The sequence below is a fragment of the Haliotis rubra genome, unplaced genomic scaffold (assembly GCF_003918875.1).
Source record: "Haliotis rubra isolate DU_JTF1 unplaced genomic scaffold, ASM391887v1 Scf7, whole genome shotgun sequence".
NCBI classification, from domain to species: domain Eukaryota; kingdom Metazoa; phylum Mollusca; class Gastropoda; order Lepetellida; family Haliotidae; genus Haliotis; species Haliotis rubra.
Window position 1 is genome coordinate 884,661 of NW_025767412.1, and position 14,878 is coordinate 899,538.

At 36.8% G+C, this 14,878-nt stretch overlaps 1 protein-coding gene across 1 annotated transcript in view; it reads right to left on the bottom strand.

Moving 5' to 3' along the window:
- Window positions 1-2,521: 2,521 nt before the first annotated feature.
- Window positions 2,522-14,878, bottom strand: part of LOC124258640 (synapsin-like) — a 125,893-nt gene continuing 113,536 nt past the window's right edge. Inside the window, 5 exon segments of the mRNA XM_046692710.1 lie at window positions 2,522-6,762; window positions 7,583-7,740; window positions 8,738-8,866; window positions 9,154-9,269; window positions 10,139-10,241. Coding sequence (XP_046548666.1) covers window positions 6,743-6,762; window positions 7,583-7,740; window positions 8,738-8,866; window positions 9,154-9,269; window positions 10,139-10,241 — 526 coding nt within the window. The 3' untranslated portion in view covers window positions 2,522-6,742.

The following is a 14,878-nucleotide window of genomic DNA, read 5'->3' on the forward strand; positions in this document are numbered from 1 at the left end:
GCTAATTATTGAAACTGGAATCTCCAGTAAAATTGTAAATACTAATTGGTGGTATGCACAAATCATAAATACATGTCAACATAAACAGGCATGAGAGCCACAAGGGGGTTAATCTCAGTGTGGTGTTTTTTCACCAATATTATGGCTGTGTTCACATTTCCCCAAATGGGTATTGATCTCCAGGCAGAGTCCCTGCTGAGTTAATATTTGTCATTTCAAGTTCAACACACATGGTAACAGAAACGGCTAGTTTGTGTAACAGTCTAGCTTAAAACTCAAAAACACAACATCCTGGTGCGAGGGGCACTGTGAGCTCTTCATAAACCTATTATATACATATAATGGTGGGAGACTACAAGCCAACATTGATCACATGGAAAACAGTGACGGTCTCAAACACTGAGAGTAATGTCATGATGTCATGATGTCATGCACTAATGTGTCGCCTACACATCTCTGATGACCTCACATTGTAAGCTTTCGCTGGGTGGAACCCAGCTTCCGGGAACATTTGGTGACATCACTATTTTTTTAGGTGCAGTCACATATGGAAACATTAATATTATATAATGCTTTCAATATTATTTCTGAGAGGATTATTGAGGTATTGCCCTTCAATATTCATCATCACAATCATAAAATGTTGCTGTTGTCAAAATATCTTGTCAATATATGAGCATAAGAATGTGTTTGTATCCTCTAATTTCTTATAATATTGTGCTGTCATTTGAATTTAACTTGAAACCTTGATTGTAATTAATACACAATGGACACTTCTGATTTGTTATGGTGCTTGTAACACATTAAGATGTTATACCATACATGGCTTTGGCAAAGCTTTTAAAAATTCTATGATAGACTTGTGAAATATATTTCCAATTTTGCTACAGCAATGCCCAAAACTATGTCTGATGCAATTCCCTGTTTTGACTTGTAGCAGATGCTCCTGTGTTTGTTCCGGATAACAATTGACTTGCCTTTCCATGTGTTTGTCACCAGGTACAATGATGGAGCCTGACATGGTTATAATATAGTCATGAACATTATTTTGGAGCAGGACTGAGTCCTTGTGGTTTGTAGGTCTAAGTGTTATATGGTCTCTGAGTAAACTACACAATGTTTGATCCAGAACCTGTGTGAGAGTAACTACATGGACATCATTGAACACCATCATCATCGGACGTTATCACATCGTAAACACCAAATAAACATGGAGTAAGTAGTTTGGCCTGGACAGTGCCAATGTCATAAAAGGGCTAGCTTGAAAAGATGAAAACAACATTGAACTCTTACATCCTCTTAGAGCTTATTCCAATGTGTTCATGCCATAAAAAATGATAATGATTACCGGTAATCATTACTTGTGTTACTCATGGATGACATGTCTGTCGTTATTTGTTTGTTTGATAATGTCACACAATTTCCCCAACTAGTTGACAACAGCATGTATATAAGTAGAGAAGTAAACCTTTGAATAATGTCCGCCGTGATATTGCTGGAATATTGCTAAAAGCGGCGTAAAACTAAACTCAGTCAGTCAGTCAGTTGAATAATGTGACCTCATTGAAACACATCATAATACATCACATTGCATCACAGGGAATGTTCTAAGCCTACCCACAGAATAGCATTCTGTGTTAACCTGTAAAATGGATGGACAATGAATAAATCTAAAAAATACTGTCAGCGTCTAAACAAATGAAATCACTTTTGAGATAAAAGTTATATAAAACATATTTTGTGTGAACAGGTGTTAAAAAACTTAACAAAAGCATTACATTTGATATTTTCTTGCTATTATTTGTGACCTTCAAGGGGAATGAACACATTTTCCAGTTTCGATACCATTCTTGTACAATTTGTCTCCATGGTAGATAAATATTTATTTCAAGGAATGTTGCATCACAGATATGTATATATTTAATATAGTATGTGACCTTATTGATATACATTGTCCTCTGATTGTAAAAACAGTAAACAAATACATAAAAAACATATAATCCAAAACAACAAAATAGTTATATATACTGTAGATATGTATATATTATACAATAACAAAGCAACGATAACAAGTTATGTACAAAAAGTTACCTCTATCCAAGTAAAGTACAATACACTAGTACTCAGTTGTCCTACCAACAGAGAATGATACACACATCACGTCTTTAAAAACATTAAGTACCTGTGGTTAAAAAAACATATTTAATTTGTGTTGTGCTGAAATTAACTACATTATTCAGTTTTTTTAATAGTTTTTAATCTTTTGACTGTGATCAACCATCGTCAATACTTCATAGGTCTGTAGACATTAGGAACATTGTGGAATATATTGTATAAACCTATGAATAACTGATGATGATTGTGATGTGAAATAATATCTTGAAAGCATGCACTAGTTTACTAGTTTATATCACATCTAACCATTATGACAGATTCTAAGATGCCTAGCGGTTAGAACAATCGAAAAAAAACCAAACATTATCAGACAATAAAGGTATAGTTTTTGCGCAATTTTTGACAATCCACTTAAAAAATCAACAGAATGATTCATCAGACTTAAATCTTGTGCTGTTTGACATACCGGGTATATTTTCGCATAAAATTTGAATAATGACCTATACTTTTGTTAGTTTTACTTGTCAGAATGAATGTTAGAATGTCAGTGAATGGTTCAGGATCACCTGTTATGCTAGAGGTATCATGAAAGTAGTTAATCTGGGGACATAGATCACACTTCAGATAACGTTGGTTTAATCTGACACTCTATGTGGACACAACAAGAACTAATGCTGTGAATATGTAGCACAACAGCGTTCCAGGAACACCTTGCACTGTTGGATAACCTCAAGTGGAATGCTTTGCAAACTCTCTGAGAAGACTGGGAGACATCACATAACTATAGCTAATGAACGCTTTTAAAGTGGGAAGTATATAACACAATATAAGCAATCAACCACTACTTAGTACTCATACATACTCTACAAACATATTTAGTACTAAAATAACACACATCACTAAAACAGAGTAAAACATTTATCATTTTCGTCAATCGTTGACACCATCTTTCCTTATTTACACAAAGTTGAAATGAAAATTGGTCACATGTTTGCATAACTTGTCAACTGGACAGCTAAAAATGAAACATCTAGAGGCTCAAATGTTACAGGGCTATTCAGCTCATTCAGTCATCTAACCTCTAACAAGACATCGATAGTGACATGCAACAGTTATGTCTTCATTAACAGATTTTCAGGTTATTTGCAAATAAACTGTAACGAAATGATACACAGAAATATATTTAAGTAGTTTGTGATATTATTTCATTATTTAAGTTGGAATACCTTCGTAAATTTTGTTCAGGATCCGGTGATGTTTGATGCATTATGGATGAAGAAGTGATACTGGGAGTTGAGGAGGATTCTGTGGCTACTGACCATGAAGTTTACAGAGATGTTGGATGAAGATGAACCTTGCAATGAACTATCCTGTCACATTGTTTACACATGTTGCTTAATATTGGGATTATGTAATACATTGCTGCACTTTATTTTTCTTTCATGGCAAAATATTCCCAACAATTTTGAAAAATTTATATGAGTACTCTGAAACACGTCATTCTGCATTAATGCATTAATTTAAATTTTTAAGATAAAAAATTAAGAAAATTAAAGAAAAGGTGAAGAAACCTCTTCAAATGTGAAAGCAAAATTTTCACATCATTGCTTGAACAAATTTCTTTGCATGTATAAAAATGTTTCTAAATGACAAATAAGTATATATATTCTCAAGTAAACAGTTCCTCCGATGAGACCTACATAAGTAGTGAGAGTTTTCAAAGTTTTCTTTCACTAAACATTTTTAAAAAATTATTGCAAGAGTCCACAAAAAATAAGAAACGAATATTAATGACTACTTAATTACACATGTATTATTGAAATGACAACACTTACGTAGTGTTAATAACACCAATGGTTTTTAATCTCAGCGTCTACAGTTACAACTAGTGCTGTCTATAACTACATTAGGAGATAAGAAATCATCATGGAAATTGATTATGAAAAGATGACATATGAAATAAAATGCACATGACCACACAAATATTTACAAAATATCTTGAATCAGAATATACAACATGTGAATGCAGACAATTGAAGTATCTAGTTTGCATATATCTATTCCTAGTCAACTTCTATGTAAGTTCTATGAGCAAAGATTAGCATCTGTTTATATACACTGCTGGGTTCAATACAAGATACATGGAAACAAATTGGTTTTTGATTAAATATAAAATAAATAAATACATATATTTCATACATATATGTCTTTTAGTAATTCTGAATCCTTCCACACTGTCCTTTACTGGTTAGCCTACATCAGAGTGGCGGTGCAAGAGTTACCTCCCCTGTACTACTGCTCTCAACATGTTTAAAGGTGGGATCTCTGAGCAATTCTTTAGTACAGTTGATATAGGGCAAATTGAATTATACCACTGTATATTACTGTACCATGCCAATTAAGAAACTATATCTTAATTATATATTGTTTATGGATGAATGATGTTCTTTTAACAAAATACAACATTTTACTTTACAAAACTGACCAATAAAAATCATCATAAACCAAATTTCAATCAGCAGTTAAAACATAAAAACACCAGTATATTGGTGTTCATAAAATGATCAGTTTTACTACCTCCTTATCTAAGTAACTGTTTCAACTATATAAGGTTTGCCAGAAGACTTGTTTCATTGGCAATTCTTAGAAGTTGATGGAGGATAAAGTGGATTATATTAATGGTTAACAACTTCTATACTATACTGTAATAGAGAAGACTTTTCACATCAAGCTACACTTACAGCTATCTCAAACCGGTACATGGGATTAGAATATTTAACTGATGTGCCTCACCCTTGGAAGGAAAAGATAATTTCTTTTTTTTAAATTATACTTTCTCAAAATAGTTTAATTGTCTCCTGTCAATGTTGTTTCAAACGAATCTATGCAATAATAATCTATGCAATGTGAATAATATATCATGTTAATTTTATGAACCTCAAGAAAAGAAAGATTTTACAAAGATGAAATAACAATATCTGAAGATATAATTATGTACCTCCATCACGCTAAACATGAGATTGCCAACTGAGTCCCAGGTTGATCTTAGTTTGAACTGATGCTCACGGCAGGGTCACATGTAAAACTTGCTGCATCTACACACATGCGGAGCTAGTGTACGCCTACACGATATGTTCATCTACTTCACCATAGCCTTCATAGTCACCTAAACTTCACAGTGAAGACATAACAATTCTAGTTCAAATAAACGTCAATTGAAGCACCTTGATCAAGAATGTATTCCTCTAACAGACACATCCACAATTATCAAAATGACATCCATACACATTGAAGAGATGTTGTCTGAAGTGAAGTATTGTAAATATATTTGAGCTAACTTGAGCTTTGAGGAATCAACAAAATGACTAATCCTGTTTAGATGGTATCACATGATGATCTGCCATAGTCTGATCAGCTTCATGCACTACATTCTATAAGTTCTTTCACCACGATCACAACAAATTTCTGCCAGTAATGCAGCAATATTTTGATATTATTGCAGCACGTTTGAGGCATTATCACGATAATATCACAAGCTTTCACAATAAAACCATGCCTGACCATTGCAAGACATCGCCACAACATTCCGTGCTAGAAAGAACTTACACGATGTAGCGCACCTGGAACTATTTACATGCAAAAGGAAAATTTCCTTCAAAGATGCGATTTAGAATTTGAATTTTGTAACAAATAAGCAGTAACAGGTTACAGTATAGAAACAGCAAGATAGGGAGAAACCCAGTAAAAATGTCTATATTAATCCATATGGAATGTTGACATATTGATCAATTCTACAAGGACTGCGACAGCCCCGAAGTAAAGATTACATCTTTCAACAACTTCAAAACTGTAGAGATTCTATACTACATGATCAGTTTGTATCTCAGGGGTTCATGAAAGTTCAGCTTTTAAATAATCATTTTCATCTCAATTCCTTGTATTCACCTACATATGCAAAAAACTGACCATAGTTTGTTTGCATTGTAATAAAGTGATCACAAGGGTTCTAGATGAAAACAAATTTGAAAAGATAAAACTTTGAAGATATCCCTTGACTAAATGACTACATCAGTAATACATGCTAGTCTAACACAACTGTTATACTGAAGATTGGAGAATCTGCAGGTTCTGGTGCAGCGGTATTGTAGCACTGTGACAGTTCCGGGGCTGTGCTCCAACAGAGCTGTTCCTGTGCACTTCAGCACAGGTTGATCTCTTGTGAATCAGCACTGCTAAAGGGCTGTTGCAGCCAGTGTTACAACCCGGTTACAGACCAATTTTAGCTCTGTTATAGTCCAGTGGCAGTTCTGTTACAGGTCTTCAGCGGGACTGTTGCAGGTCTGTTAAAGGACTGTTGTAGTCCCAGGTTTGCAGGTTTGTGAAGGTCTGTTGTATTCATGTTGCAGGTCTGTTCAGGTCTGTTGTAGTCCCATTGCAGGTCTGTTCAGGACTGTTGTATTCCTGTTGCAGTTCTGTCAAAGGACTATTGCAGGACCATTGTAGCTCCGTTGCAGCACAGTTGCAGGACTGTTGCAGTGTAAGTGTGACACAGTTGATGTCTAGGGCCATGTTTCGTGTATGCCAGGTGGACTAACGACATACTGCTGTGTAAGACTTGTTGTTCTTCTTACATGTCACCAAAGATTCCTGTCAACACAGAAACAGAAGAAATGCATAAGCATCATAAAATACGATAGCCCCTGTGTTTAATAGCTGCAGAATGTTTTTGGAGGTTTTAGGGTTGAGGTTAAGTGTGTTTGTGGTTGTTGTTGAAGGCAGTGGTGAGGAATATTCCAGCTATATGATTCAATCCAAACTAGAATCCAGTGATTTATAGTATGAACAATGATCCATAACTTCAGGATACAATGACATCAAGCAGGTCACCGAGTCTGATGACCCCATTCATTACGTGCCTCTTACTCAGCAATATTGAGTTAAGGGGTAGGAACAGAGGAGGTCATTTCAAAAGACCCATGGGTGGGTCAACAAAGCCATAACGGGTGATAGAGGGTATGAAAAACATTGATCTTGAATGAACCCATCCCTTGCGAGTGTTTCCTCTTCTCAGAGGACATTACAGGACCCTTTTCACACATGCTGTTTTTTATCAGGATCCAAGTACTGTGGTCAAATCGTTGACCTATTTTCTGACCTATTTTCCAGTCACCATGGTTTAGTATCTGTCTTTATTAGTGAGTGAGTTTAGTTTTACGCCACACTCAGCAATATTCCAGCTATATAGCGGCAGTCTGTAAATAATCGAGGCTTTACCAGACGATCCAGTTATCAACAGCATGAGCATCAATATAAGCAATTGGGAACCGATGACATTGTCAACCAAGTCAGCAAGCCTGACCACCCAATCCCATCAGTTGCCTCTTACTGTCCTTTTATTAACAATTCCTCCAAAACATGAGCGTTTCCTCCCTTAAATAATGTCGCAACACCTGGACAGTGCACCCACCTGCAAATGTCTTCCTCAAGTTCCTCATAGTGTCTTCTTCATCCATGCTTTGGTTTCGTCCAACCTGGGGCACCGGCATGGGGGAGGAGCCCATCTGACCTTGACCTCCAATTGGCATCATTCCTGGTCCTCTAGCATTGGCAGGATTTCCCTGTGGGCTGAATGGACACAGAGGACATGATGAGTTGTTTGGGGGAAACCATTCTCTATCTGCAGTAAACCTACCCTGACCCCAATATCCATTGGCAGGATTTCCCTGTGGGCTAAATGGACACAGAGGACATGATGAGTTGTTTGGGGGAAACCATCCTCTATCTGCAGTAAACCTACCCTGACCCCAATATCCATTGGCAGGATTTCCCTGTGGGCTAAATGGACACAGAGGACATGATGAGTTGTTTGGGGGAAACCATCCTCTATCTGCAGTAAACCTACCCTGACCCCAATATCCATTGGCAGGATTTCCCTGTGGGCTAAATGGACACAGAGGACATGATGAGTTGTTTGGGGGAAACCATCCTCTATCTGCAGTAAACCTACCCTCACCCCAATATCCATTCCCACTATCTCAAATTACCTGCCCCTTCATCCATCTAACAAACCAATTAGTTACAAACCAGCCTCAGTGATTCATTCACATCAACAGCATGGCGATAAGTCACTTATATTCTGATCGAGAGATTCAGCATTGAAAAACTGACTGACAAAGGAAACAAAGGAAAGTCCTCAAAAATATTTTTGGGTGCCAGAACCATGGGAAGGGATTCCTGGGTTAGGGTAGGTTTACTGAAATGTGAGTCCAAGAGAAGTAGAGGATGGTAGGAGATCTGACCCCACGGTTTGGAGTCCAGATGCTGGAAAGAGTTAGAAACCAGACATTTTGTTTTGAGTGTTGATTGGAAAAGTGTTGCTTGAGAGACAAACTTGCTAAAGCTAGTATGTCTTTACTATGTGCATGTATATGAAGATATTGTGTGGGCAGGTAAGTTTTGGTCAGGGCTGGCAAGTCTGGCTGAAACGTTTGGGAGTTTCATACCCTGTCTTTACTATGTGAATGTTTACTTTAGTTTGAAAATGTTTGAAATAGGAACAATATAAAAACTACTTTCATACACAAATTGTTTACAAAGATTCATCTACTTCCTTGTCACGCACTTGTTGCCTTGCATCTGGGACATCTGCTGATTCTGTTGCATCTGCTGTTGTTGCTGGGACATCTGTGGGTTGGGACCCTGGCTGCCGTTCATGGCGTAATGCATCAGTCCTCCTGTACTGGACGTCTTGCTGCCAGCAAAATACACAGCCATGTAGCCAGTATGTTCTCTCAATTTAATCATTGTGATCTCCAACAATATGGAAATACACAGCCATGTAGCCAGTATGTTCTCTCAATTTAATCATTGTGATCCCCAACAATATGGAATATGAAACAAACGTTAAATCGCTGACTTTGCATGCTGGAGATCAGTCCCCTTTGACAGTGTGGGTTCGAACTCCTTGCCCTCTCAACACCTCTCTCCTGCCTCACCCCGATCCCTCCTTCCCTCCCACCATTGCACACCGAGACTTACCTCATTGTTGGTGTGGGTCGACAGTAGATCTGCATTTTGCCGAGGACCAGCTCGGCTATGTGTCTGCGGTCCTCCTCCTGCGTCTCTCCCAGCAGCGTCATGGATGACCCATTCACCTGCAGCATATATTCCACAAAGTGTACACAATGCAGGGAAGGAAACCATTCAAAATTTCGCTCTGGACCACAGAACCAGTGTGTGGACAATAATTAGTGGTCCTGTCTGTACTTCAAAGTAACATTCGTAGATTGACTTAACTATTAATACAAAATTCACTGGCCACCAGGACCACTACAAACTTATCAATTAGTGGTGATGAATTTTTACTAGCCAGGGACCACAGGACCAGCATAAATTTCACACACTGCAATGTAGTCTAGCATAAAACACATTCAGCAGTGTAGGAAAGATGTAGAAAATCTAGTCTGTCCACAGGACTGGCAGGTCAAATTTTTTACCAGTCCTGCCAGAATCTAGCCTGTCCTCCAAATATAAATAAATTCATCCGTCTCGGACGTTGGGACGGGCTATCTTTCCTACACTGCATTCAGGTTTCACAAAGTTTTATCGTAAACATGTGTAAGACATTTCTAACTTTGATGCAAATCACTGACAGAAAAAATATATTCGATGTAATTCCCTATTTTGACTTTTACCATATTGTCCCATGGTTTTTCAGGTGATCAACTAACCAACTAACTCTTTGTATTTGTTTGTAATGAGTGCCAATGGTGGACAGGATACACTCCTTTTTTGTGAACACCTGGTACCATCACTATTTGACAGTCATTAATAAACACTTGCTCATGATATAGTCAGAATTGTGCAATCGACTCAGCTTTTGGAAAACACTGATCATTGGTGTGGAAAATCCCTTGTCACTTATATAAATGAATTATAGTTTTTTTGAATGATATGTTGAAATCATACCTGTACAAAATGAAAGAGCTAATCTGACTGATTATCCAACTGATGATCAGCTCACCTCAATGATGTACTCTTTCCCATCCTTGCCTTGTATTGCTTCTACTGCCACCATGTCCAGACCTCCAAACATCTCTGCACATTCATCGGCCCATAACTTGAATCTACACAAGAAACATACACATTCATCTGCCCATAACTTGAATCTACACAAGAAACATACACATTCATCTGCCCATAACTTGAATCTACACAAGAAACATACACATTCATCTACCCATAACTTGAATCTACACAAGAAACATACACATTCATCTGCCCATAACTTGAATCTACACAAGAAACATACACATTCATCGGCCCATAACTTGAATCTACACAAGAAACATACACATTCATCGGCCCATAACTTGAATCTACACAAGAAACATACACATTCATCTGCCCATAACTTGAATCTACACAAGAAACATACACATTCATCTGCCCATAACTTGAATCTACACAAGAAACATACACATTCATCTGCCCATAACTTGAATCTACACAAGAAACATACACATTCATCTGCCCATAACTTGAATCTACACAAGAAACATACACATTCATCTGCCCATAACTTGAATCTACACAAGAAACATACACATTCATCTACCCATAACTTGAATCTACACAAGAAACATACACATTCATCTGCCCATAACTTGAATCTACACAAGAAACATACACATTCATCTGCCCATAACTTGAACCTACACAAGAAACATACACATTCATCTACCCATAACTTGAATCTACACAAGAAACATACACATTCATCGGCCCATAACTTGAATCTACACAAGAAACATACACATTCATCTACCCATAACTTGAATCTACACAAGAAACATACACATTCATCTACCCATAACTTGAATCTACACAAGAAACATACACATTCATCTGCCCATAACTTGAACCTACACAAGAAACATACACATTCATCTGCCCATAACTTGAATCTACACAAGAAACATACACATTCATCTGCCCATAACTTGAATCTACACAAGAAACATACACATTCATCGGCCCATAACTTGAATCTACACAAGAAACATACACATTCATCTGCCCATAACTTGAATCTACACAAGAAACATACACATTCATCTGCCCATAACTTGAATCTACACAAGAAACATACACATTCATCTGCCCATAACTTGAATCTACACAAGAAACATACACATTCATCTGCCCATAACTTGAATCTACACAAGAAACATACACATTCATCTACCCACAACTTGAACCTACACAAGAAACATACACATTCATCTACCCATAACTTGAATCTACACAAGAAACATACACATTCATCGGCCCATAACTTGAATCTACACAAGAAACATACACATTCATCTGCCCATAACTTGAATCTACACAAGAAACATACACATTCATCTGCCCATAACTTGAATCTACACAAGAAACATACACATTCATCTACCCACAACTTGAATCTACACAAGAAACATACACATTCATCTGCCCATAACTTGAACCTACACAAGAAACATACACATACATCTGCCCATAACTTGAATCTACACAAGAAACATACACATTCATCTACCAAGCCTTGATCTACACAGAGGACACTTGCATGAATATACCCCAGCCTTGAACCTTATAACACTGTAGACATATGCATTAATGTAACCATAATTTGAATCTACACAAAGAACATATGCATGAATAAACCCCAGCCTTGAACCTTTAATACTGTAGACATATGCATTAATGTAACCATAATTTGAATATACACATTCATCTGCCCATAACTTGAATCTACACAAGAAACATACACATTCATCTACCCACAACTTGAATCTACACAAGAAACATACACATTCATCGCCCATAACTTGAATCTACACAAGAAACATACACATTCATCTACCCATAACTTGAATCTACACAAGAAACATACACATTCATCTGCCCATAACTTGAATCTACACAAGAAACATACACATTCATCGCCCATAACTTGAATCTACACAAGAAACATACACATTCATCGCCCATAACTTGAATCTACACAAGAAACATACACATTCATCTACCCATAACTTGAATCTACACAAGAAACATACACATTCATCTACCCATAACTTGAATCTACACAAGAAACATACACATTCATCTGCCCATAACTTGAATCTACACAAGAAACATACACATACATCTGCCCATAACTTGAACCTACACAAGAAACATACACATTCATCTACCCATAACTTGAACCTACACAAGAAACATACACATTCATCTGCCCATAACTTGAATCTACACAAGAAACATACACATTCATCTGCCCATAACTTGAACCTACACAAGAAACATATACACATTCATCTACCCACAACTTGAATCTACACAAGAAACATACACATTCATCGGCCCATAACTTGAATCTACACAAGAAACATACACATTCATCTACCCATAACTTGAATCTACACAAGAAACATACACATTCATCTACCCATAACTTGAATCTACACAAGAAACATACACATTCATCTGCTCATAACTTGAACTCTACACAAGAAACATACACATTCATTGGCCCATAACTTGAATCTACACAAGAAACATACACATTCATCTGCCCATAACTTGAATCTACACAAGAAACATACACATTCATCGGCCCATAACTTGAATCTACACAAGAAACATACACATTCATCTGCCCATAACTTGAATCTACACAAGAAACATACACATTCATTGGCCCATAACTTGAATCTACACAACAAACATACACATTCATCTGCCCATAACTTGAATCTACACAAGAAACATACACATTCATCGGCCCATAACTTGAATCTACACAAGAAACATACACATTCATCTACCCACAACTTGAATCTACACAAGAAACATACACATTCATCTACCCATAACTTGAATCTACACAAGAAACATACACATTCATCTGCCCATAACTTGAACTCTACACAAGAAACATACACATTCATCTGCCCATAACTTGAATCTACACAAGAAACATACACATTCATCTGCCCATAACTTGAATCTACACAAGAAACATACACATTCATCTACCCACAACTTGAATCTACACAAGAAACATACACATTCATCTGCCCATAACTTGAACCTACACAAGAAACATACACATACATCTGCCCATAACTTGAATCTACACAAGAAACATACACATTCATCTACCAAGCCTTGATCTACACAGAGGACACTTGCATGAATATACCCCAGCCTTGAACCTTATAACACTGTAGACATATGCATTAATGTAACCATAATTTGAATCTACACAAAGAACATATGCATGAATAAACCCCAGCCTTGAACCTTATAACACTGTAGACATATGCATTAATGTAACCATAATTTGAATCTACACAAAGAACATATGCATGAATAAACCCCAGCCTTGAACCTTATAATACTGTAGACATATGCATTAATGTAACCATAATTTGAATATACACATTCATCTGCCCATAACTTGAATCTACACAAGAAACATACACATTCATCTACCCACAACTTGAATCTACACAAGAAACATACACATTCATCGGCCCATAACTTGAATCTACACAAGAAACATACACATTCATCGGCCCATAACTTGAATCTACACAAGAAACATACACATTCATCGGCCCATAACTTGAACCTACACAATAAACATACACATTCATCTACCCATAACTTGAATCTACACAAGAAACATACACATTCATCTGCCCATAACTTGAATCTACACAAGAAACATACACATTCATCGGCCCATAACTTGAATCTACACAAGAAACATACACATTCATCTACCAAGCCTTGATCTACACAGAGGACACTTGCATGAATAAACCCCAGCCTTGAACCTTAGAACACTGTAGACATATGCATTAATGTAACCATAATTTGAATCTACACAAAGAACATATGCATGAATAAACCCCAGCCTTGAACCTTATAACACTGTAGACATATGCATTAATGTAACCATAATTTGAATCTACACAAAGAACATATGCATGAATAAACCCCAGCCTTGAACCTTATAATACTGTAGACATATGCATTAATGTAACCATAATTTGAATATACACATTCATCTGCCCATAACTTGAATCTACACAAGAAACATACACATTCATCTACCCACAACTTGAATCTACACAAGAAACATACACATTCATCGGCCCATAACTTGAATCTACACAAGAAACATACACATTCATCGGCCCATAACTTGAATCTACACAAGAAACATACACATTCATCGGCCCATAACTTGAACCTACACAAGAAACATACACATTCATCTACCCATAACTTGAATCTACACAAGAAACATACACCTTCATCTGCCCATAACTTGAATCTACACAAGAAACATACACATTCATCTGCCCATAACTTGAACCTACACAAGAAACATACACATACATCTGCCCATAACTTGAATCTACACAAGAAACATACACATTCATCTACCAAGCCTTGATCTACACAGAGGACACTTGCATGAATATACCCCAGCCTTGAACCTTATAACACTGTAGACATATGCATTAATGTAACCATAATTTGAATCTACACAAAGAACATATGCATGAATAAACCCCCAGCCTTGAACCTTATAACACTGTAGACATATGCATTAATGTAACCATAATTTGAATCTACACAAAGAACATATGCATGAATAAACCCCAGCCTTGAACCTTATAATACTGTAGACATATGC